At 44.9% G+C, this 24,882-nt stretch overlaps 1 protein-coding gene across 3 annotated transcripts in view; it reads right to left on the bottom strand.

Moving 5' to 3' along the window:
* The window catches only part of KALRN (kalirin RhoGEF kinase), a gene marked incomplete at its 3' end in the record, with an annotated part of 643,513 nt that overhangs the window by 3,023 nt on the left and 615,608 nt on the right, over nt 1–24,882 (bottom strand). For all 3 annotated transcript variants that reach the window (XM_082839566.1, XM_082839572.1, XM_082839570.1), the window contains 8 exons: nt 16,392–16,419; nt 15,699–15,870; nt 14,405–14,526; nt 13,609–13,740; nt 11,926–12,090; nt 10,079–10,157; nt 4,052–4,252; nt 46–184 (listed from right to left, as the gene is read on the bottom strand). In XM_082839566.1, the coding sequence (XP_082695692.1) occupies nt 46–184; nt 4,052–4,252; nt 10,079–10,157; nt 11,926–12,090; nt 13,609–13,740; nt 14,405–14,526; nt 15,699–15,870; nt 16,392–16,419 (1,038 nt within the window). The remainder of the gene's footprint in view (nt 1–45; nt 185–4,051; nt 4,253–10,078; nt 10,158–11,925; nt 12,091–13,608; nt 13,741–14,404; nt 14,527–15,698; nt 15,871–16,391; nt 16,420–24,882) is intronic.

Genomic DNA, 24,882 nt, shown 5'->3' with positions numbered 1-24,882 from the left:
GTTAGACTTAACCATTTCCCTGCTAGGGTTGCTACTTCTTATTACCTTTATGTCCAAATGTGCAACCCTGCAGTTGTGAAGGTACTGCAGGGCTTCCATGATGTCTCGTATGTAGAAAGCTACTTTTTCTTCCATCAGCTCATCATGATTCATAAGGTAGTCTAAGAGTCGGCCGTCATCCATCCTGAAAATAGGGAGGAAAAGGCAAAGGAAATACGTTTATAAAGAAAACAGAAAAAGAACACACACAAAAATCTGTAAGTTTGCTAACATTTCTCCTACTCCCTATTATAAATGAAGATCAATGTTGCAACACATGCATATTTTAGTTAGAGCCCAAAGTTAGTACAATGTTCAGAACTTATATTAAAAAGATAGATAGATAGATACATACATGCATGTTTCAGGGAAGAAATCTGTATAACCTTAAGACACATTATGTTTCATTAACTTTTGAAACTGCTCACAAGGAAAAAGGTCTGACACCCCTTTAAGAGAGATTAGATTGCAAAATAGAGAAAGGAGGGAGAGAGAGATCTTGCAATTGTCTGAATAACTGGAATCTGGTGGCTTCGAGGAACCTCATATATGTCTTGCAAATAGCTTTTACTTGTCAATTTTTAGTTGGGGAAAAATAGAAACTAGGCAAAGTTTGATCTTGACATTCTTTTTTTTTTGCGGTACGCGGGCCTCTCACTGTTGTGGTCTCTCCCGTTGCGGAGCACAGGCTCCGGACTCACAGGCTCAGCGGCCATGGCTCACGGGCCCAGCCGCTCCGTGGCACGTGGGATCTTCCCAGACCAGGGCACGAACCCGTGTCCCCTGCATCGGCAGGCGGACTCTCAACCACTGCGCCACCAGGGAAGCCCTGATCTTGGCATTCTTGACCCCCCTTTTGAATCCCATCCCTCTTGGGCAACCTTCCAACCTTAAAAACTATATCTGAAAGCCTGGTACAAGGGGTCAGCCAGACCTGGATTCAAATCCTGGTTCTGCCACTAACAGGTTGGCGGCTTGGAGCAAGTCATTTAAACTCTATGTGTTTTGGTTTCTTCATCTTTAGAGTAACAACAACAACAATAATAATAGTTATTTCATTATGAGGATTGTCCAAGGATCAAGTGAGACAATGAGGCATTTAAGCATAATTGGTAGCAATAGTAAGTGTGCAATAAATGGCAACTATTTTCAGGTGCTCTGGGCCCTCTTTAGCAGGGAGTGACCAGATGTCAGGCAGCTGGTCTCTAATATGCATTGGGCCATTGAGGCCTATCCCCAGGAAAGGCCCAGGCAGAGGAGCCTGAGCCAGAGTCAGAAACTGCTTTTGAACACAGCTGACATCCCCCTGCCAAGTTTCCATTCTCTTCTCTAGCTTATTCCTTCCCACAAACTTGTTCTCTTCTCCCACTTTCCTTGACAGGATTAAAGGCTAGGTCCCATGAAGGCCTCCTTTGCCTTCCTCTGACCCTGCCAGGGTGGGATAGGGGTGGTGAGCATGGAGTGGAGTAGGGCTAGGCTTGTTAGATGCAGCCCCCTGAACTTCTTAGAGCGTTTTAGGGAGAAGTTAACAGTAGCTCTACTCTGAGACCAGAAAGTCTCAGCCACCAAGTTCATCCTTAGAGCGCTTAGATAATGCAGATGCCCAGGTCCCTCCCTAGACTAGGGAATCAGAACCTCAGTTGCCTGGTAGAGAAAAGCTCTACCAGCAATTTAGATGGCCACCAAAGGGGTACCCACAGTCATGGCATAACCAGGGTTTAGCTCAGGTACTGCCTCTCTACAAATCTTCCCTGAACCTCAAGTCCAGCCAAGCCCCTCTCTATGTTCTCACACAACTCTCTCCAAAATATGCATTTACCAGGCTATGCTGAAATCATTCATTTACCTATGGACTTTGTCATTAGACTTCTAACTCCTCAAGGGCAAAAAATATAACATTTAGGGCTTCCCTGGTGGCGCAGTGGTTGAGGGTCCGCCTGCCGATGCAGGGGACACGGGTTCGTGCCCCGGTCCGGGAAGATCCCACATGCCGCGGAGCGGCTGGGCCCGTGAGCCATGGCCGCTGAGCCTGCGCGTCCGGAGCCTGTGCTCCGCAACGGGAGAGGCCACAACAGTGAGAGGCCCACGTACCGCCAAAAAAAAGAAAAAAAAAAAAACGAAATATAACATTTCATCTTTGTTCCTGCCACCCAGGCCCAGGTCTACACAGTGGGTGGCACATAGTAAATGCAATATTCATCTCAGTTAATCCCTGCAACATCCCTGAGAAGTGGAAACATCTTCAGAATTCACAGATAAGGACCCTGAGGCCCAGGAAACTAAGTACACTGCCCCAAATCACAGAGCTGGAATTAGAGCCCAGGTTCTCCATGCCAAGAACAGCTTCTTTCCATAACTCTGTGGCAGCCTGGTAGTCAACACCTTCCCTCAGAATGGTAATTGACAAGTCTGAAGAGGCAAAGGTTCTGGGTCTGCTGTACCACCTTGGTTGATACACAAGTGACAATACTTTTTATTGGAACTCAAGTACAACATGTTGTCACTTGTAAACAAACATAGTTCACTGTCAACAGAATGTACCTTTTGAGTTAGGAAGCTCTTAACAAACAGGTTAGGCTCTGAAAGGCTGTTTGTAAATGTATTTATGAAATCCAAAGTGACAATCTTAACTATACTCCAATAAAAATTTTAAAAAAAAAGAACTGGACTAAATAGTAAAGCATGAGGTCAGAATAAGTGGTTAATGTGCATATAAATTAAACTTATTTTTATCAATTGAAAAAAAAGAAAAACAAAGTGACAACTTACCAGCTACTACACAGCTATAGAAAGTTAAGTATCACAAAAGGATTACAATGACTAACAGTGATGGTTTTGTCTCCTCTTGTCTCTTTTCAACCAGTTAAAAAATGTAGCCTAAGATGTTTGCATTTTGGCTTTCTTTTTTTCATCATAAATAAATTTACAGAAAGTTACTGCTTCGAACCCCTCCTCCCCCACACACACACCTAGACTAACACACAAGAGCAAGACTAAAATGACAGTTGAAAGGTGTAAACGGAGGTGCTTCTCTACGGAACGTAGGTTCATGCGGAGCCAGACACAGCACTGGTCTTCGGTGTAAATGTCTATCTCCTCTCCAGGCGCAGGGCCTCATCAGCACCAATCAGACAACATTTCTACGAGGGCTCCATACTTCTGAAAAGATTGTTCTCTTTAGCCTCTGTAAGATCTCCCTAAACCACAGAGCACGAGCTCTGTTCTTAGCCTGGGGAAGAAGTGGGAAGGATGTGACCTTATTGGTCTATTCCGGGGCCCAGTACGTAGCCCCAAGTATCTGGCTGCCTGAGTCCCTAGAAAATCTGGAATGAGTGGAAGGTTTTGAGGGTAAGATTCTGCCCTTAAAGGAATTTCTTGGGTGGTAGATTGGGGATGCTATGGCAGTGGATAGATGCACAAACCCCTCTCTTTAATTCAACTCCATCCCTGTCAATAAGCCCATTGTCCATAAGCTTTTCCTAAACTCCTGCCCAGCCCAAGAGTCCATAAGAGAAAGAAGATGAAAACTGGAGTGAGAGAGATGTGGGTTCAAGTCCCAGCTTCTCCATTTCATAGTTTTAAGGAGGTACTTTTTTTTTTTGGCCGTACGTGGGCCTCTCACTATTGTGGCCTCTCCCATTGCGGAGCACAGGCTCCGGACGCGCAGGCTCAGTGGCCATGGCTCACGGGCCCAGCCGCTCCACGGCATGTGGGATCTTCCCGGACCGGGGCACGAACCCGTGTCCCCTGCATCAGCAGGTGGACTCTCAACCACTGCGCCACCAGGGAAGCCCTAAGGAGCTACTTTTAATGATCTTCCTTATCCTTGACTTTCTGATCTATAAAATGGGAATAACATTTTTATACAGTGGAGGGGAGAGTGCATGTTACATAAAACACTTTGTAAACTAGAAGACATTGTATGAAATGTAACTGCCATTTCCATTAATTGTGGGCAAGAAATAACCCAAATAGCTCGGGACCAGCTTCGAGAGATGACGCCTATACTCACAGTTCCAAAATAAGGATGTAGGAAGTGGGGGACTCATAGGTGTCATGGAGAGTGATGTATTGGGGATGCTGCAGGTGCTGAAGTAGGGCAGCCTCGTGGGCAGCCTGCTCTTTTTTCTTCATTTTTTTGCTAACAAATTTCACAGCGACATCTTTGCGAGTAGCTTTGTGAATGCACTTCTTTACTATGGAGAACCGGCCTCTGGAAAACAAAAGGAAGAAAGTGTTTTGCCAAGATTCCTCAATCAACTAGGTATCATTTTATTGAAGGATATGAGAAGTTTTATCCAAAGTGATTAGACAGTAACATTTTATTAGGAATCGACTTTTCTGTACTTTTAATTATAATGTTATCATTCAGAAAAGCCATCTTTCCTTTCTTAGCCTTTTAGGGTTCTTTGAGATGCAAAAAACTAAACAATATTTTTAGTCATTATATTTTTCTGTCATTTTGAACATCAACCACAGGTTCAGTTTTCTTTTCTGAACAGAATATATTTCTATAATATATAACAGTGACAATGTTAAAGAAGGAGGAACTCTGCTTTATGGTAATTTCAAAACATTTTCTAAAGAGGCAATTTTTTCATCTTATTTTATATTTATGATCCTTCTGTTACAGAAAATTTCCAATATACACAAAAGTAGAGAGAATAGTAGAACAGATCTTCTGTGTACCCAGCAGTCAGCTTCAACAATTATCAACGTTTTGCCAACCTTTCATCTATTCTTTTCCCACCTCCTGTCCTTTTTTTCCTGGAGTTTTTTTTTTTTTTTTTTTTTTTTTTTGCGGTACGCGGGCCTCTCACTGCTGTGGCCTCTCCCATCGTGGAGCACAGGCTCCGGACGCGCAGGCCCAGCGGCCATGGCTCACGGGCCCAGCCGCTCCGCGGCATGTGGAATTCTCCCGGACCGGGGCACGAGCCCGTGTCCCCTGCATCGGCAGGCGGACTCTCAACCACTGCGCCACCAGGGAAGCCCCATCTGGAGTGTTTTAAGTGCATGTTATTTCTTGCATAAATACTTGGTTTGCATCTCTAGTTGACAAGGACATTTGAAAATATATAACCACCATGCCATTTTTATATCTAACAAAATTAACTGTAGCTGAAATAGACAGAATGGTTCCCAGACTCACCTGCAGGCCTATGGAAGGTAGTAAGAGAGTGAGATAGATGGAGAAACTGGTCAGCAATGGAAGCAGAGAGAGGGAGGGTCAAAGAGGTGATAAGGCAGCATCATCCAAAGCCTGTTCATGGGTGCCCTAACCCAAGAGCAGAGGAATGAGCAGTCCAAAGGGCAGTCCACTCCTCTAGCAGAAACGAATGCATCAGACACCATGGCCACTACTAAGATTGTCCAACAGACTCCTTGACCTGGCTCTGTGTTCACCAAGCAACTTCCTGATAATAATAATTTTTTTTTACTATAGATTTTCCCCAAAGAAGAGAAAGCCCTAATTAATAAAGCAAGTATTAGACAAATATTAATCAAATGCCTATGACATGTCAGACATCATTCTTGGCCTAGTGAACAAGTATGTGGTCAAACTGGCAGCTCTGTTTTATGTCATCCATTAATAAACTACCATTCTGCGTTTTAACAGCGCCCTCTCTTGTTTGTTTATTGTAGCTTACCTCCTTCCAGAGGACTTTGGATATAGGAAAACAATTGATTGAGGAGAGATCTCCTGAATTAGTGGTTATGTCAAGGTACTGCTACCTTAATTTTTAAAATATATTTTGTGTGTATCAAAGTTATGCATCCCCATGGTTTGAAAAGTCAATTAGCTTTAACAAAGTTTCTTATTAAAAACAATAGTGCCTCATCCTCCACCCGTCCCCATTTTTCTTCCTCTAGAGGTAGTTTAATATATCACTTCAGTGTATTTTGCTGATTATTTAGGTATTTACTTCTATGACTCTAAATATAGTATATTTTGTATGGCTATTTCTTGACTTTTCAGTTTTAGTTATTATCTGTTGACATCCCACTATAGAAGATGAGATTTTGGTCTCTTTCCTTCCTTTGTCCCCATCACATAACCACTTTTCCCATCCCCTGTCCCCCCAAGAGAATTATATTGTAATCAATATTCAGTGTTTCCATTATCGCAACTATGTCAGTGTTGGTCACAGTTAAACCTCTAGTAAACTATGACTATTTTTCCTTTTTGTGGTAAAATACATTCTTCAATCTTTTCTGAAAAAGAGTGCATGGGAAATAAGTTGTTTGAGATTTGCGTATCTAAAACATGCTTATTCTACATTTATATTTGATTGTTAGTTTCTCTGGGTATAATTCTAGGTCAAAAAAAATTTGAAGGAATTATTCTATTGCCTTCTAACTTCTAGTGTGATTGATGATGTTAACTGTTAATGTTCAAAGCATTATTATTCCTAATCCTTTGCATATGATTCTTATAAAAATATTTAGCTCTCTCCTCACTGAGATTTCTGCCACATTCTTTAGCTCAAATGGACACTTGCTGTAGTTCCGCTGGCCAGAAATATGGGATTCTGTCAAGAGTTTTAGCCTCTGGCATCCTCATACACTTCCACATGAATGCCCTTGTGGGTAATAGAGTAAGAGAGGGGCTTCCCCGGTGGCGCAGTGGTTGAGAGTCCGCCTGCCGATGCAGGGGACACGGGTTTGTGCCCCGGTCCGGGAAGATCCCACATGCCGCGGAGCGGCTGGGCCCGTGAGCCATGGCCGCTGAGCCTGCGCGTCCGGAGCCCGTGCTCCGCAACGGGAGAGGCCACAACAGTGAGAGGCCCGCGTACAGCAAAAAAAAAAAAAAAAAAAAGAGAAAGAAGAAAGGGGAAAAAATAGGAATCTCCCTGCTCTCTTCCTGTCTTTTGGCCATAAAGATGGATTTCTCTTGGAGATTTTGCTCTCTGTGCCTGCTGCACAGTTCACTGATTTAGCCCACCCTTGGGTTAAAGCTAAGAGATCAGGAGAAAAACAAAAACCCCTCAGAACATAATAACCCAGAAAACTCAGTGCCACTGTCCTTGTCTTTTTTCAGGTGTTAACTTCCCTCCCCAATCTCTCTGTTACTTACTTCTCAGAATGCTCAGGTAGCTGCTATCTGTATTTCATCCATGGATTCTGGTTGTAGCCAGTGGGAGAGAAAGGCTACAATGGGCTTACTCCATCTTGGCCAGCATCAGAAGTTGGCTCATTTTAAAAGCTGGGGACTAAAAAGCTGTTTGGAAGCTCTGCGTGTGTGGGTGGAGCCTGTCAACTCGACCTTCACTGTAGGGTGATCTGAATGGACTGTTTTGTCAGGGGCAACTCCAGAGTCAGTATCTTTAAGTCTTTCCTCTTGAGCTGGTCAGATTCTCCAGAGGAGGACCCTCCTACTTTCTGTCTGGAAGGTGAGGCCCTGGCTGTCCACCTCTGGAGGTCTGGTGGGTAGGACAGCAGGGGTCCTCAGAATCTAGCATTTATCTATTCTCACAGTGGCCCTGTTTGGAGTATGGTTCCATTGCCCTTAGTTGGGCTGGTGTCCCTGAGAACAGAGGCACTCTGTTTCACCCTTTCCAGGGGATAAATCTTCAGTCTTTTCCTTGATTGGGAAGGACAATCACACAGCTACCTGAAGCTGGGGAGGAGGTCTGGAGCCACAATTTCTTCTCACACAAGGTTCAGACAACCCTTCCAATTTTAGCATCTTCTTCACACATATTTCCAGAGGTACTGGATGCTTCCAGCACCTGAGCCTTCCGGGAATTCTGCTGCAAAACTTGCACTGGCTCTCACTTGACCCCATAACTGACTTGGACTGAGTTTCTCAGGTCTCTCAGTCATTTGCCACTTTCACCTCCTTTTCTGCTTCTACTACTTGCTATCTCTTCTTCCAATGTCCTCATCTTTACGTGCCTGCTTAAAAAAAATCCTTTACTGTAGATTCAGTGAAGTCTCAGGAGGGAATGAAAATGGATGCCTGCCATCAACCTGCCATTCAACCTGCCATTCAACCTGCCATCCTTACCTGGAGGCCTGGTACCGCTACCTTTTTGGATCCTGTACAGGTAACCAGGTAGCATTCCCAAGGGATAAGTCTTTGGCTTCTTTAAGCTGCAATGGTGCCTATATAGTTTATTTCTGGTTAAGTATGCCATGCTCAGGTGCTCTTTGCTTCTATGGATGGGCTGTAGGAGTGAAGCTATTTCTTTTTTGTTTTTTGTAATACTTAATTACTGGAGAGCTATTTTTAACAAGATAGTCATATAGATCTAGAATTTTAGGTTTAGGTGTGATGGAGAAAGCTGACTCACTTACATGGCCCTGGCACAGATATGTTTTATGTATCTCATGTAAGTATCTATATGTTTTATTTCCATTCTGTTAATATATAGCATTTTAAAGGATCTTCTAAAAAGATGAAGACGATACTACTTGGGAGAGAGGGAAAGCTTCAGGTTATTGGAGATGAAATTAAAAAAAAAAATCAATTGCTTGGAACAGATCAGAAAATTGATTTCCCCTTAAGAAATATCAAAACGTCCATCTCTTCTATGTAAAACATGCCTTAGCCTATGGCTATCAACAGCAAATACAGGCCTTGGGGAGGAATTAACCGGTACATCCAGGTGGTGGAACCAATTTCATTTAGAACCAGATGGGGATTTGATTTGCTTATTATTGGGGTCATATGTAGCTTCACAAACTTTAAGATCATGGAGAAAACTAGATTTCAACTACTAGAACTTATTTTTGACAAAAATTGCTATGATGAGAAACAACATATATTAGTAAAACAAGCACAGGCTAAAGGCAGGTGGCCCAGGGTTTGAATCCTGGTTCTACACGTACTAGTTGTGGGATTTTGAGAAAGTTACTTGACCTCCTGAACCTGAGTTTCCTTTACCGGAAATCTACTCAAACACTACCTCATGGTGTTGTAAGGATTAGCTTAAACAGCTTTTGTATACTATCTGCATGGTATCCAGAATACTATACTACTCAAAAAGCTTCATCATCATCACCATGTCAATTTCCACTGGCTTTATCTTTTCTGTTTGGCTACACCAAGAAGATAGGAAAGTAGAGCTAAAGCTGGTTTTTGATGAAAGGAGCTGTAACAAAAGGCAGTGAATTACATTGTTACTCCTGCCTAAGAAATGGGAATAACGAACATATTTGCTCTCTACACAACCTCTGTCACAACCACGTAGGAAATTTTACCGTTCATTGAGAGCCGTCAATCAGAGATGGAGAGGACGCTAATGGCCCGTTGCTAGTGAGTGCTCTTTTATTTACACATCACAGGAGGGTGGGTGACTTGTAAGATCTACCCACATTCTCTCACCTAGACCTCCTGGAGACCAATACATTACAGGCATGTAAAACCTTCCCATCAACGATTTTGTGAGACAGGTGATACATTATTTTTCACTATTCTGTTAAAAGTCACATTTCTATCCTTTTTCATTTTTGAGGACACATTTTTCTAACCAAAAGAGAGAGAGAGAGACCTGTATCCAACAATTAGTGCTTATGTATTCTTCTGAAGAACACATGGAACTTCTTATGAAAATTGACCATATAGTACTCACAAAGCAAGTCCCAACAAAAATCAAGGAATCAGTATCATGTAGACCAAATTCTCCAACCACAAAGCAATTAAATTAGAAATCAGTAGTAAGAAGACAATTTTTTAAAATCTCATACATTTGGAAATTTTAAAACAGTTCTACAGTTGGGTCAAAGAAAAGAATCATAGTTGAAGGAAAAATACCTAGAACTGAATAATGAAAATGCCACATATCAGAATTTAGCTAAAATTGTACTTTGAAGAAATGACTGAGCCTTAAATTCTTATATTAGAAAAGTAGAAAGGCTGAGAACTTTAATGTAAGCAGTTAGAAAAAGAACCATAGAAAATACACATAAATACTCTAGTTTTTTCTTACTATAGAGAAAATGCACTTAGTGAAAGAAACACAAAACAAGAAGTCGTTATTATCATGTGATGTTTTTAAGTGTTCATGAATAAAGGAACAGAAAACTGGGTTATTACCTTCCAATTTCATTCAGCTCCGTATAAGCTGAATCAAAATTTTCCTTCCAAGAAATGGTGGTACCATCAGCCGCCGCATCTTTGGAAGAGAAAGAATCCATTTATAATATTGAGAAAGCCATATAAGAATAACGAAAAGGTTAACAGAAAAGCTCCAGCATCACCCCCAAAGCAATTCTCATGACTAAATATGGAATCTAACTCAGTGGGAAAATGCCACAATTCTCTGAAATGTTATCTTAAAAAAATATTATCCAAGGGGAAACTGACATGACAGAGTCAGACTCCCTGTACCATCTCCATAAACGAAGGGAAAACTCCGAACAATCAGAGATGTAACTTCCGGATGTTGTCAAATAGAAATCTGCTAGAAAAAATTAAAAGGGAGAAAGAAAAACACTTTGAAAGGCCTAGAAAAGCCAGTGAGAATCAGGGCTGCAGGGAGGCTGCAGCAGAGAGGAAAGGGGAAGAGTTATACGGCCAAGGGGAAAAGGAAACGAAAGTGCTCCAAACATTCTAAAAACTGCTTTCTCACTCCTTTGTTCTCAGCATGAATGAGCTTATCTGGTGTATTAAGTGATTTAGCCTAACCCCAAATCTTCGGTGGTATTACCTTGTATGATGCATTAATTCCCTGGCAATGATTTACACACACACACACACACACACACACACACACAAGCACGCACACCAATATCTATCTGTGTTGACTGCTGGGGAGCAAGGCTCACAAAAAGCAGCGGTCATCCCTGGGCGGGATGTAGGCAGTGGCCTGGGAGAAGAGTAGTCAAGCCTGCAGCACGTCTCTTTTGACCCCGGTCACCTCAGGCTGCCCAGAGCACAGCCGGGCTGAGCCTGGACATGGCTTACCCATATTGAGTTCTCAGGAAATAGAGAACTAGGGCCAAGGTTTCCCAGTGAGTCACAGGCCCCTGGGAGCAGAGCTGAACCCGGCTGGCAGTGGGGAGAGGCCTGGGGAGCATTTCCGGAGCTAACCACGGGGCCGGGACTGCAGCCCGGGGCCTTAGAGGGTCCACAGCTCCTCTTGAGACTCCAGGATGCCCTTAACCCCAAGACACAGGTTCACTGTCTTTTAACTACAGTGACCTCCTCTCCCTGCCCCCATGTACACAGTCCACTGCCCTGCCCTGCCCCAAACCTTGCTATTTGGAGATTTCTTTAGGTTAACAAGTTTCCTCTTACAAAATGTCCCAGGGACCAAGGTGGCTTGATGAGCTAATGAATAGGGGGGCAAAATAAGAACCACGTTTGTAAAATACTCATGTGCAGCTAGTTAAATGCGTATCTTAGTTATTCAACACATCTACGTAAAAACATATCCATGTTGAAACAAGACATTCTGGGAGGGTTGGGGGTGGAGAAACTATTGAATACTCATTTTGACTCAAATCCTTCAGGCAGGTTGCTTTCCTCGCCCTGTTTTAAGTTGGTGAGTGGGGCTGAGGTACACGTAGGCCGGCAGGGGTTCCCAGGGAAGAGGTGGCTCAGTGTTCCCGTCTCAGAAGAGGGTTGGTAGCATCCGTGTGACTCACGGCCCCTGCCTGCCCCTCTTGGTCCCTGGAGACGCACACAGGTGCCCAGGAAGCTGGCAGGCCCAGGGTAGACATGGGTGGCAGCTCTAACTTGAGCCCTGTACTTTACGGAAACACCCTTCGTGAGGCCTCTGAAACGCTACTTGGCAGAAGCCGACAAGCAAATCCAGGTCACCTCTAGCTCAGTGGCCTATTGACGTGACATGCCAGTGGGCAGCCAGTGCCAGTGAGTATGTGACAGTCGGCCAGGTGTCTTGTCTATCGCCTGGGGTACTGGGCATGGCTGGGACTCACCGTATTCTGGAAGTCGCACGAACTCTGAGGGCTCGCTGGGAAGGCTGATCCCCCAGGGGTTACTGGCACTGACTCTGAACTGATAAGGACTCCCAGGACTGAGGTCCTCAATGACAAGGTAAGTGTCCAAGGTCGACGCTACCGACTGCTGCCAGGCCTGGGAACCTAGGGCACAGTTTCCGAGGAGAAGGAAAGAGGAAAGGCCAGAGGCACATTGTTTCAAAGACCTTTAGCAAACAAAGAAAGGAAAAGCGACACATTCCATTCAAGGGACAGTTGTGGTCACTGCCTCGGGCCTCGAGAGCCTGTGGGCTAACTGTGGCAGGTTTGGATTCAATTTCCTAAAAGACTGAACACGTCATGAGAGCGGTACAAGCAGCTGGCCTGTAGAGTCTGTTCATTTTCAAATGGGCACGTGGGAGAGTGAAAAGACATAGAGCGTGCAGAATTTACAGAAGCACACACGGCACATTTTTAACAAGGCCAGAAAAGTATATTGTGAATTAATAACAAAGTGAGAGAAAATATGCATTTGGAAATTGAAACAGAAAGGAACATGTATGGAGCATTAGGTACATGTAAAGTACTGCGGAAGGAGTCTTCCCATAATTCTCTCATTTAACCTTCTCACTTAAATCCTCAGAAATCCCATGAGGTTGGGAGGATTAATCTCACTTTACAGATAAAGAAACCAAGGCTCAGAATGATTAAATAACTTTCCCAAGAGAACTTAGTTCATCTTATAAACTATGACCTGAATAACGCTAAGGGAAATACAGGCTTGGAGAGAGACGTCTCTCAGCTCAGCATCGATCGATACCTTTGTGCTGCGTTGAGAGACACAGTGAACAGCTAAAGAAAGAGGCAAACATAAACAGCTTTATAACTGCAGAGGGCCTGTTTAAGAGAAGAAAGAAGGGTTAAAATAAGAAGAGTAACACAGAGTAAAACGGAGGATTCTGGTTCCAGGTGCCAGCGGTTGCTTTCAATTCAGGTGTGTGACTCATCACACGGCTCAGAGAGGTCTTTTGTTTTAACAATTAGAGCTACCTGGCAGCTTCTCATTTCAACTAATTCTTCTGGATAATAGTGGTTTCTAACTGCTAAGGAAATGTATGCACGCTTAGCACGTAAATGTAACAAATTTAAAGACGGAACAATTTGAAAAGTCATCATATATATATATTTATAGGGGTCTCTAAAGTTTGTCTGGGGGTAAAGTTGGGGGGCGGAGGTGGGGTAGACCTCTGCTTTTGCCACCCTCATTACTTCTCTGGGAGAAAGGTCACAGATTAGCAAACTAGAGGCCTGGGTTCTCTCGCCAGCTCTGCCTCTTATGAGCCCCAGCCTTGTGTTTCTTAACTTTCTTTAAGCTTTAACCTCATCATCTGTAAAATAGGCCCGATGGTCCCTGTCTGAGTGATCGGGCTGGTTAAGCAGAGAAGTGCACGTGAAGGTGCTTTGCAACCTGCCGTGAGTCATTATTCTGGCAAAAAACCCTGCTCGGTGTTTGAGATCAAAGGTGGCTGTAGCCCGGCACTGAGGCCTTTGTGCTGAGTTGGAAGACAATAGTTGGAAGGAATAGCTGATGAAAGGCTTAGAGGCAAATAGTTTTATGACTCTGAAGGCCCTCCTTAAGAGAAAGAGAAGATAGAAGAAGAAGAGCAGGGGGAGACGGCGCACCTTCCTCTCTGTACTCCACAGTGTAACCAGAAATAGTGCAGTTTCCCGTGCTGGATGGGGGCAGCCAGCGGAGAATCACAGAGGTGCAGCTTCTCTCCTGGGCAATGGGGCGGTTAGGGGCCGCTGGAACACCTACAGGGACAGAAATTAGGGTCAAATGCTATTTCTGCAGAACTTGGCATTTTACACCAAGGCTGACACACCTAACCTGTGTCTCAAATGTTTCCTATGACCTTCTCCACCGAGTGGCACACCTTTCCCTAGGCCCGAGAGAGAGCTGGGAGATGTACCTTGCTGTCAGAAGTTCTTCCTCGGACTAAATGCTGCACCCTGGAGAGAAAGCTTGGTCAGAGAACTAGGCTTTAGGAGGTGTACAGTAGGGCCCGGCCAGCTCTTATCAAAGATTCATTCTGTTCCCATTTGCTGGAACTTTGCTTTGGAACTTTCACAATGTACCTCTTCTTTCCCAGGTCTCAGGGATCCCTTGTAATGTCCAGTTAAAATGTCTGACTAACACAAATTCATAGAGACAGAAAGTAGAATGGTGGCTGCCCGGAGCCGGGCGTGGGGAGGAATGGGGAGTCGTTGTTTAACGGGTGCAGAGTTTCAGCTTTGCAAGATGAAAAGAGTTCCAGAGATGGATTACACAACAGTGTGAATGTACTTGACACTACTGAACTGTACCCTTGAAATTGGTTAAGATGGCAAATATTATGTTATGTGTATTTTACCAGAATTAGAAAATGAATATTAAAAAGAAAGCACAAAAAAGGTTTGACTATCCAAGAGACTGTACCTTGCACTTTAACGGTAGCAGACGTTGACGTGGTGCCGTGGTCGTTTGCTGCTACGCAGGTATAAATACCGCTGTCTTGGGGCATCAGATTGCAGATTTTGAGGGTGATTTCCCCGGAATCACTAGGGACACGAAAAGGATGCCCTTCAGACTCCAGTAATGAGACAAGTGACTATAAGGGGTGCTGAGCTGAGTCCTTAGGACCAAGGTCTAGTCCCTGTTCTGTTACCTTCTTATACACTTGGGTGAGAACCTTGCCTCTCCATCTCCCCAATGCCATACAGAGGAAGAAAATTCTTGCCATGCCCATCTCTCAAGTTGGTTGTAAATGAGGCTTAGTAGAGGAGTAAAATGGGATAAGAATCAGAACGTGGTTTGAAATATATAAAGTCCTATGCAAATACTGGTCCCCAATATTACTAGTGTCATTGCCACCTAGCAACTTGGTCCCAAAACATTTTCAGTCCACAATCAATAACAAGTGGTACAGGAAAATGGAAAGAGAATGAAATGTTCAAGTATTTCACATTCTACATGTGGGACCCTCAAGATAATTAAGTGACTTAAGCAAAGGCAAATCCCTCTACTAAATAACTTTCCCAGTAGTCCCAGCCTGGGGTCCAGGACATCAAGCGGAAGAACTGCTCTGAAAGGGTTAAATGCAGAGGTCACAGTCAGCCCTACTCCCTCCCCACTGGTCGCCACAAAACCTGGTGATCTCCATGAGCCTCACCATGCACTGACTCTCAAGCTAAGCTCCCTGGGTCCACTGATACTTCAGGACCTGGCCAGGGAGTCTCTGCTGGGAACCCCATTTCACATGCAAAAACATTAAGTTAAAGGATGCAGTGTCTTGATCCTAGCTGTTTCTTCCATAAATGTTTCTTAAGCATCTAGGGCTTGCTACGGCTTTCCTCTGTAAGCAGTACTGTGCAAGAAAGTTCTTAATTAGCCGCAGTAAATATTAACAGAATAATTGGGAGGCAGCCAACCAAATTTGTTAAGTAGTCTTTGTGAGAAGCATGCTTGTGGCTGGATTTTCTGTTTTCTATTGCACACTTTGGAGTAAGTCATTTTTGTTTCTTCTAAGAAAATTGTTCTTTAGTTAATGAAGGAATTGAGTATACCACTGTTTCACAGGATTCCGAGGGGCACAAAGTTTCTGGGCTAGAATAGGCTCCAGGGCAGCTCTTCTCTTGAGACCAAGTAACCAGAACAGGAGCTACATGCCGGACTTAGCCTCCGGGTACTGCACCCAGGTGCTGGGGTTGCTGACGTGGGGACGTTAGCTTACCAGGAGGAGACCGTGTACGTAGCTGAGCTGTTGTCGGTGTCAAGGATGTTCTGGTCTGGACCCTTCCAGGTGATGGTGGGCTTTGGCCGCCCACAGACTTTGCACTGCAGTGTCACTGTGTCCCCAAGCAAGCAGGTCACATCCACTAAGGGCACGAGGAATTCTGGCGCCACTGTGGTCAAATCAACATCGATATAAATTTGCATCATTCACAACAGACAGAATAAAACAGCTATTTTATAACACAACCCTCTCATTCCCCACCCATGTTGTGTAACGATTCACAAATAACCTTCAGCTTAACTCTGTAGAGCCACCTGTGTCCCGTGAAAAAGTATTTTTAAAGTAATAAAAAAAAGTAATAAATATTTATTTTAGATTAAATTAGGAAATATAGATTAAAAAAGAGAAGAAAAAGCTCCATGGTGACATCACACAGGGGTTACTGTGAACAGTCTGGTATATATCATTTTAGACTTTATATAAACACATATTTTCTTACAAAAAGTGGATCCCATTATACACATTACAAGGTGTGGTCTTTTTCACCCTAACAGTGTATCCTAAACGTTTTCCTTGTCCGTAAGTAGAGAACTATATCACCATTGTTTAAAGGTGCTACCTCAGTGCTGGATTTGCCGTAATTTATTTAGCCAATCGCCACGTACTCAATTCTGTCACTTTTTAACTCACCTTCTTGGATGAAATTTGGATTTAAGATCTGAAAAACACAAAGAAACAGAAAATTGCTTAAATCCTAAACTACTAAAAGAGAAAGGGAGACTTCTATCCTAGTGAGTAAAAGGAAAGTACAGTTTGGGGCGAGAAGCGTGGAGCCCAGCTCCTGTGGCTTGTGACTGCTTCACTACTGCAGTAACAACAAGGCCGCCTGGTTTACTTTCCCATCTGCTCTGACTGTTCACATTCCCTCTGGGCAGCCCGGGCCCCAGGCAGGTTTACTGTGACTACAGAGCTGGGCTGGCCACAGCTGGCCTTGTTATCCTGCGTCACCTCACCTGCTTTTCCTCCCTGCCCTGTGCATAAAAACCCATTCTCCCCCACCTCAATATGCACTCAAGCATCGTGATGGCACTGATTCTTCCCAGCGTCGGGAATTTTCAAAAACAGAGCGACCGACATCTATTAAACTGGAAGAGTCATGGACATTAACCAGCCCAGTGGTTTCCTTCCAGCAGCTAAATGCAGAGCTTGTCTGGTTGAAGGGGGAAGAGGGAAGTCCCAGCTGTCCATCCTGCCCCACTGAACTGCTCCTGTAGCCCAGGCCTCCACAGGGCAACTTGCAAAGCACTGCACAGCCCTTTTGGCTGCACGGTTGCGGAAACAGAGACTTGGGCTGCCCTAGGGACCTATCTGGTCACGTGGCTGGTTGGCAGAGGCCGTGCCGGAGCCCTCTGCACACTACAATGTCTGCTTTGTGACACCATGGATCTTACAGAAGGGAAGACCTTCCAGTCGACTGGCCATTACCCCTTCTTGAGAAGATGTCGCCTTGGTTTTTCTCCTATCTTTTGTATTACCTGTAATCCTACAGTCTGGGTCATAAAGCTGGGTGGGGGGAACAAAATCTGGGCTTCCCAGTAGGAGAGGCTGGGGCTAACCTCTTTTGCTTAATGTGATTTTATCTTCGTTTTTAAAAACTTACTATCATCACTTTCCTTCACCGTAACATGGTGATAAATAATACCTAGTACAAAGCGTTATCATGAAGATGAAATGAAATATTGTATGTCACACAATGCTTGACAAATAACAAGTATTCAGTGACTATTTAAATAAATTATCTAAGTCTAATCATCTCCCTTCTGCTAAGAGGCCTATCGTTGCAGGAGCTTATCTCTAACAGTTCATCTTCCAAATTTTTCTTTCCTTCATGATGAAGCTAGGAGGCTCATGTGTCTTGCAAATCGTCTGTTGGGGCAGTCACACGTATCTCCCCAATTTACCCAAGTCACAGGTGAGCTTGGCTTCTGTGTGGTTTTACCTGACACAGGCATCTACACGAGCCCTTTGGAAAAAGATATTTCCTCCTCTGAGTTCCCCTCTGCACACCGACTGCCTGCATCTACCACCCAGGTTTTTCACGAAGCAGGCTGCAGAAAACTCTTGCAACGCCAAGTCCCGGGGCTGAGTGTCTCAAGACTCTGACCATCACGGTGCCCTATACTAGTCTCCAAAGGCCACTCACAGTACTGCCCGGCCTGCTTTTAAATCAACGGTTTTCAATCCTTGACCCAGGTGCTTTAAAAACACACAAAACCCCCAGTGCCTGGGCCTCATGCTTAGAAATTCTGTTTTAATTGGTGTGAAGTGGGGTTGGGACCAGCAGTTTTAAAAGCTGCCTCAGGTGAATCAACATGCAGCCTGTTGAGGAAAGCTGCTGAAAGTTCCCCTCCATCCAAGGGGACTGATCTCAGATAAACCAACTTCCTGCCCCTGAGTCTTTTCTAGGGGTGGGTGTGGAGGATGCATGGGGCATTTGGTAAAAGCGACTGCTTCTCCCACACCTTAGAAACCGCCTCTATGTGAAGAGGCCCTGGGCCATGGTAGGCAGAGAAGTGTGAAGAGTTGCTCTAGTTGAAAAATTAACTAAACTACCAGTACACATGGTGGGCAGTCCAGCATCACTTGTAGGGGGTGCTAAGGAGGCCATAAACTGGTCCACCTGACTTAGGCGAGGTGGGAGAATGACATCGAACCAGTCATTTCACAGTCAAAGAAAAGGAAACTAGGAATATTTCCTAAATGTTAATAGTGGTCTTCTTGGGGTGATGAGATGAAGGGTGGCCGTCCACCCACCCATTCAAAAAACGTTGCTTCTTGAGGCTGGTGTAAGATTTTGCGGATACAGAGATGCTAAGCCATAGGCCCTGACCTCAGGATTTATAAAACATCTGCACATTGGTGATTTCTTTTTTCTTTTTCTTCTTACCTGGGCTTTCCAAATATTCTGCAGTCAGTATGTTTCACTTTTGTAATATTTTTTTTTAAGGAAAAAATGGTTCACTTAGAGCTATTAGACCGTAAGTTCTTCAAAGACAGGAGCCATTTGTGATTCATCTTTGTACCTCAGGCCTCTAGCCCCCGGTCTGCCACGTAATGGACATTTAATACGTGTTGGTTGAATGAGTATTTGACCTATGTCCACATTTCAGTTTTCCAATGAATTTAGGACTGATTCATACACAGAATCTGGAAGTAGGGCCAAAGGATCTATAACATAATTACTCCTGGGTATAATACTATTTGAATAGAGTCTATTTTCAAACACAATGGCATGCAAACGTTTTGGAAAATGATTAAAAAAAACCAAAACAATAAAATCAATGGCCTCTGAGAGAGGAGGGTCTTAAGAGTGTGGGTTGCAGGAGGGACTGTAAACTCTCCAGCAGACAGAGGACATAGTACCAGACCCTAAGCCGACACACTCCCTTGCCTTGAACAACATTCCCAAGCACCTGAGGCCTCGGTTTTATCTGTAAATTGGGGACAATAATGCCCACCTGGAAAGTTGTTTGACTGAAGGGCTCTATTTCATGAAGATTTACTGAGCTGACCCTTGGTTAGGTGGTGGCGGCCTGCCCTCCCTGGGCCAATGGTCTAGTGGGCAAGATGGAATTAAATGGCTCACAGTGTCCAGGAGGGAGCCTGGCTGATGGCGATAGCCAGCCTCCAGCAAACACGGAGCACTGCCCTCTCTCGTCCTACCCCCACTCAATCATAAGGACTCCAGGGTAAAAAAGATTTGGGAATGCTGCCAGCTTTGTTCGATGGCCTGTATTTCCCATCGTGATGGGAATCCACAAGGGAGCAGGACATCGAGTCTATGCCAGGAGACACAGGGAGGAGAAAGATGACAAATGGAAGAGACAAATGGCAGTTTCCTACGTTATAAAAAGTTAAGTGGGGTTTCGTAAACCTGCACTGTGGCAGTACTTCTATAAACATCCCAAACGGCTGCTTAGAGAATTTACCTTATTCCTCTTTCTTGTCACAACCCCAACCGTGTTAAGTATATTGTTAAACACAGGCACCGTTTAAAAAGAAAATCTTCCTAGCTTCCGTGTAGAACTTAGTGTGGACTTTGGAGAGAAAGGCTGCTGATACGGCTTAACTGCAGCTTCTCGCTGGAGGCGGCTTGTGGAAGGCGCCCGTCTTCATGCCGCTGCCTCTTGGCTGGCCTAGGTGTTGCTGACAATGGTAATACCATCACTGATTTGCTTAACCTTGCATGGCTGGCATAAACTACTCACAAACTCCTTCACTTGCCCCTCCAAAGCGCTGGGAAGAGGTGCCGAGCACCTGTTACCTATTCCCATTTCCAGAGGAGACAGGGAATTAAGTGCAGCCTTACGGAGACAGTGACGGGGAACTGGCCCCCACAGCTCTTCCCACCTCAGTGCTCAGTGCAGAGGCAAGGTCTGGGGAAAAGCATCGCGAGACTTTGTCATCGATGTCAAAGGCCTGCCTGCTGACCTTTAATCCCCATCCTTGCTGTACATCTCATCTCTACCCAGTCCCCCTCTGCAAACTCCTCCAGCAAGGACCAAGAGCCTGGAAAAAGTCCATACCAATGTTTTCCTAACTGTGACTCTGGATTCTGCCCATAGGAGATTCCTCCCTCCTTTATTTCTCTTTCTGTTTTGAAGCAAATCAGAGTATGGACTGGAGAAGAGTCATGCCAACCTTCTCACACTGTATCTTGTATTTGCCTGCGGCTCCCTATGGACTACAAGGCCCATGCAGGCAAGGGCCACGTTTCATTTCATTGTCATTGCCTCAGAGCCTAGCGTAATACCTAGCACATAAGTGCTCCGTTGATATTTGTTAAAGCAATGAAAATGTGAAATGGTGGGGTCCTAAGTTGGGGGAGGAGAGTTGAGAAAATGCCTTGCTGTGAACTTGGAGTGTTTTCCGATTTCCATTAATCTGGAACTTGACTTGTTCTGGAATCTCATTGGTCAGTCAGGGTCTGAGATTTAGCCAACAGTGACCTTCCTCTCCTCTCTGCTCTTCCAGAGGCTGCTCCCTATGGCTCTGATCACACGCTGCCATCTATCCACACATCTTCCCTGCCTGTTAATTGCCCCACCAGACTTGTGAACCGTTCGAAGATAGTAACCTGTTCATGTACTGTTTTACGTACTGTTTGTTATGTTGCTTAACATAGCACCTTGCACATAGCAAAAGATCAAGTAAAATTTGTTAAATCAAGTTAACTGTGGCCACTCAATGAGTAGACTAGAATTTAGGTCTCCTGACCACCTTGTCTTATGATCACCGGTGGTGTGGGCAGGGACCTGAGGCGTCAGTCTGGGACCCGAAGGGTTAATCATAAGATGCAGCTATTTCCTAAATGCTAACATTTGCCTTCCTTAGAAACAGTCTGGAGGCCACGTAAAGTGGTGGCTGGGCAGGAGGAGAGATCTGGAATCTAAAATGGAAGTGGCCGTGGAGGGAAGAAGACATTTACATAAAATGCACGCTGTCTCTCTGGGAGACCCAAGCGCAGGAGGAGAAGGAGGCTGGTACTGGCCGGTGGGAAAGAACTGCTGGGAAGCCTGGTTTCATTTGAACAGCAGAGGGCGGCAGGCGGTAGTGCGTCCTCCTAGAACCACCACGACGCGGTCCATCAGCAACCCAATTTCTTCCTTCCGGAGAGAATTCCATCCGTTTTCTTGATTTTTCTTCAAAGTGGCAGGGCAATGAGGTAACAGGAGAGAATCACAGGCGAAATCAGCCAGCAATGAATAACACGCTGAGCTCTGAGGAAACCTGGAGTCTATTTTTCTTGCCAGTCAGTGTCCAAGATTCTGACTTCAAGACCTGACAGTGAGGGTGAAATCCCATCTGCCTAGAAAAGCAGGTGTCAACTGACTCCAGAAGAAAAATACCTGTTTTTTTCTAAATCCCTCATCACCTGTCACAAAACACAGTTCAAAACTACATATCGAGGGCTTCCCTGGCGGTGCAGTGGTTGAGAGTCCGTCTACCGATGCAGGGGACGCGGGTTCGTGCCCCGGTCCGGGAAGATCCCACATGCCACGGAGCGGCTGGGCCCGTGAGCCATGGCCGCTGAGCCTGCGCGTCCGGAGCCTGTGCTCCGCAACGGGAGAAACCACAACAGTGAGAGGCCCGCGTACCGCACAAAAAAAACAAAAACAAAAAACAAAAACAAAAACTACATATCGAGAGTGCTGAGGGAATAAAAATGGTCAAACGAAACTCAAACCAAATGTCCTGAACTCAACTCAGAGCTACCTTGACTAAAACAACATTTCTGTCTTCTGCCTCTTCTTTCTATTCTCTTCATGCTTGTTTCGTATGAATCTGTGTTCAGAGGAGGAAGGAGAGGGATTTTAGATTTCTGGTTTCTGGTATGATTTCTGGTTTGGAGGTTTAACCCTTCATGTTTCCAATCTGGCCAAACCAGACACGATTTTCTAATTTTTTAGAATACATTTCTCTAAAAATTTAGAAAATATTCCTACCTCCGCTCATCTCTTAAGAAGACATAAAATAAATTGCAGTAAAAAAAAATACATAAATGCAACACCATCCTGAACAGCAATAGAATTCTCTCTTTGAACTAGTTCTGTACCTCCCAAGTATTTTCATTATCATTTAGCTCTAAGTAGTTTTCTTCAACCGTTTTTTTCTTTGACCCAATTGTAATAGCATTGTTTTCAAATTTACAAATGTATGAGGTTTAAAAAAATTATCTTCTTGCTGATTTCTAACTTAATTGCATGTGGTTGGAGAATTTGGTCTATACAATACTGATTCCTTGATTTTTGATGGGATTTGCTTTATGCGTAGTACGTGGTCAAATTTCATAAAAAGTTCCATGTGTTCCTGGGAAGGACGTATGAGCACTAATTGCTGCGTAGAGCTATGAATGTCCATATGTGGAGCACATTGTTTCACAGGGACGTCTAGTCCAAACCCCTCTCCTATTTCTCCTCGGTGTTTTGCTTAAAGAACATTTATTGTGTTCTCAAAAATAAAAAGGATAAAAATATGACTTTAATAGAATAATGAAAAAAAAAAATCTATCACCTGTCCCACAAAACAGTAGAGGGGAAAGGAACAGAAAGGGGGTTTACTGCTGTGCATGCATTGGTCTCCCGGGGCTGTCAGCCACAGAGAAGTCTGTCAGGACGGGACTGGGGTTGCAGGGTGGGATGGTGAAGCGGCGGTGTTGTCACTTCCCTTCTATAAGTCACGTTTGCAACTTGGAAGCCAAGATCTTGACTTTGAATATTCAAAGTCTTTATAGATGAATGTTCTGAGGTCTCCTCCCTCAATGAGTTGACCTTGATCATACCCCTATCCCCTAAGCTTCTTTTATTGAGTGAAACACCCTCCCAGAGTCTGTGGACCCACAACAGGTTACAGTGTGTTCCGAGGCCACGGGAGAGTGGAAGGTTGATTTGTGGGAATTCTCACACCCGATGCTCCTTCTCTGACGTCCCCAGCTGCACTCAGCCGCTGTCATTTCTGCTTCCCCCACTGCTCCTCCTTCGCCTTTCATAGGCGTTCATTCCTCCCCCGTCCCGTCCGTCAGGATCAGGTACTTACCACCTTTCATTAGATGGATGGCAACAGCCCTCCAACAGGCCTGCCTGTCCCCACTGTTCTCAGTCAGGGGCCGGTGATCTTTCTGAAGTCCAGAATGAATCACCCTGACTCTGCCTGACAACCTTCCACTGCTCCTCACTGGCCACTGGATTAAGTCCAGGCTTCCTAGCAAGTCCCCTGAGGCCTTCAGAGTCTGGTTTCAACTCACCTGCCAGGTTTTATCTCCCACCACTCTTCCCACATACCTAAACCCCGGCTACCCAGACCGTAGTCTCTTCTCAAAATGTGCCAGGCACTCTCATACCTCTGGGCCTTTGCTCAAGCCCTTTTCTGGCCCTTCACCTTTTTCCAAGACTGTTTCCATCCTATCAGTCCCTCCAACCCACACCCTGCCATCGTGGGAAGCCAATGACCACGCTCACAGGCATTCTGGGAGACAGGTGGCGAATACATAACCTTGGGGAAGTTACTAACCTCTCTGTGCTCTCTCACCTGTAAAACAAAAATAATGATAATAGTACCTACGCCAGGGTGCTGTTGGGAGGAAAGGACTCAGCACGGAGCCAGATCTATAGGAAAGGCTGATAAACAGTAGCCACTGTTACTAGCCCAGGGCCTGAGTGGGTGCCTAGATATTCACTGAACGAGTACATGAATGGCTCCATGCCTCCATCAGAGCAAGTTTCGAAGGCTGCTGTATAATGCAGGTGTTTAATCAGAGCTGCCTCCCTCATGCGACGGCAGTAAGCAGTGGGAGGGACCAGATCTTACATAATTCTCTGGCCCTCCATAGTACTCACTGCGATGCCTTGTGTCAACTGGGTTTTGTTATATTGAGTTGATTAGAAAAACACGTTGAGTGAGCCAGTAGGTGGACCTCGACAGCGCAGGGTGTGGGCAACGGAGGTGGTGACCTCTGCCCCGCTGATAGCTGGCTCTGAGAGCGACTTCTCCTTGGTCAGTGGCACCTTGTACTCTCATTGGTGTATGACCTCAATGAAATGGGCTAGGCCTGCAGACGAGGGTGAGGGTGTGCTGAGTGACTGTGCTGGTCTGAGAAACCAATTCAGACATTTCCGGCCCTTGAAATTGGACCTCTTTCTTGGCTTTTATGTCTGGACTCCTGAGTCATTGGGAGAGGGGTGTGGTGAGGCCAAATAATTAGCCCAGCTGTCAAGGGATTAAAAAAGTTGTTGAGGAAGAAATTCTCCTCTAACAAGCAAATATGCAACAGAGGAGGGCCTGAACCTGACCCTCCTTAAGGAAAGTACCTGAGCCTCCCTTGGGGAGCAGACTTCCTATCACCTGCCACGTTTGGCATCTCAAAGCACCACAGTCAAGACCTGCCCTTTTTCCTGGTTGTACGACCATGACCTTTCTGAACCTGTTTCTTCTAGGAGGGTAAGAAAACCGCATCTTCACCAGGCGGCTGGAAGGAACAGAAAGCATGATAGACGTGACTAATGCTGTAGAAGATCTTGTCATTAACCTCCCGGGAGGGAGAAACGCCAGCTCCAGTCCGCTTAGTGCCCTTCTCCCAGTGGCAGAATATAAATCAATCTGCATGCGGAGTTAGAACAGAGCT

Source organism: Leucopleurus acutus, assembly GCF_964270905.1.
Source record: "Leucopleurus acutus genome assembly, chromosome: 5".
NCBI lineage: Eukaryota > Metazoa > Chordata > Mammalia > Artiodactyla > Delphinidae > Leucopleurus > Leucopleurus acutus.
This window is presented reverse-complemented; position numbering and strand designations above follow the sequence as displayed.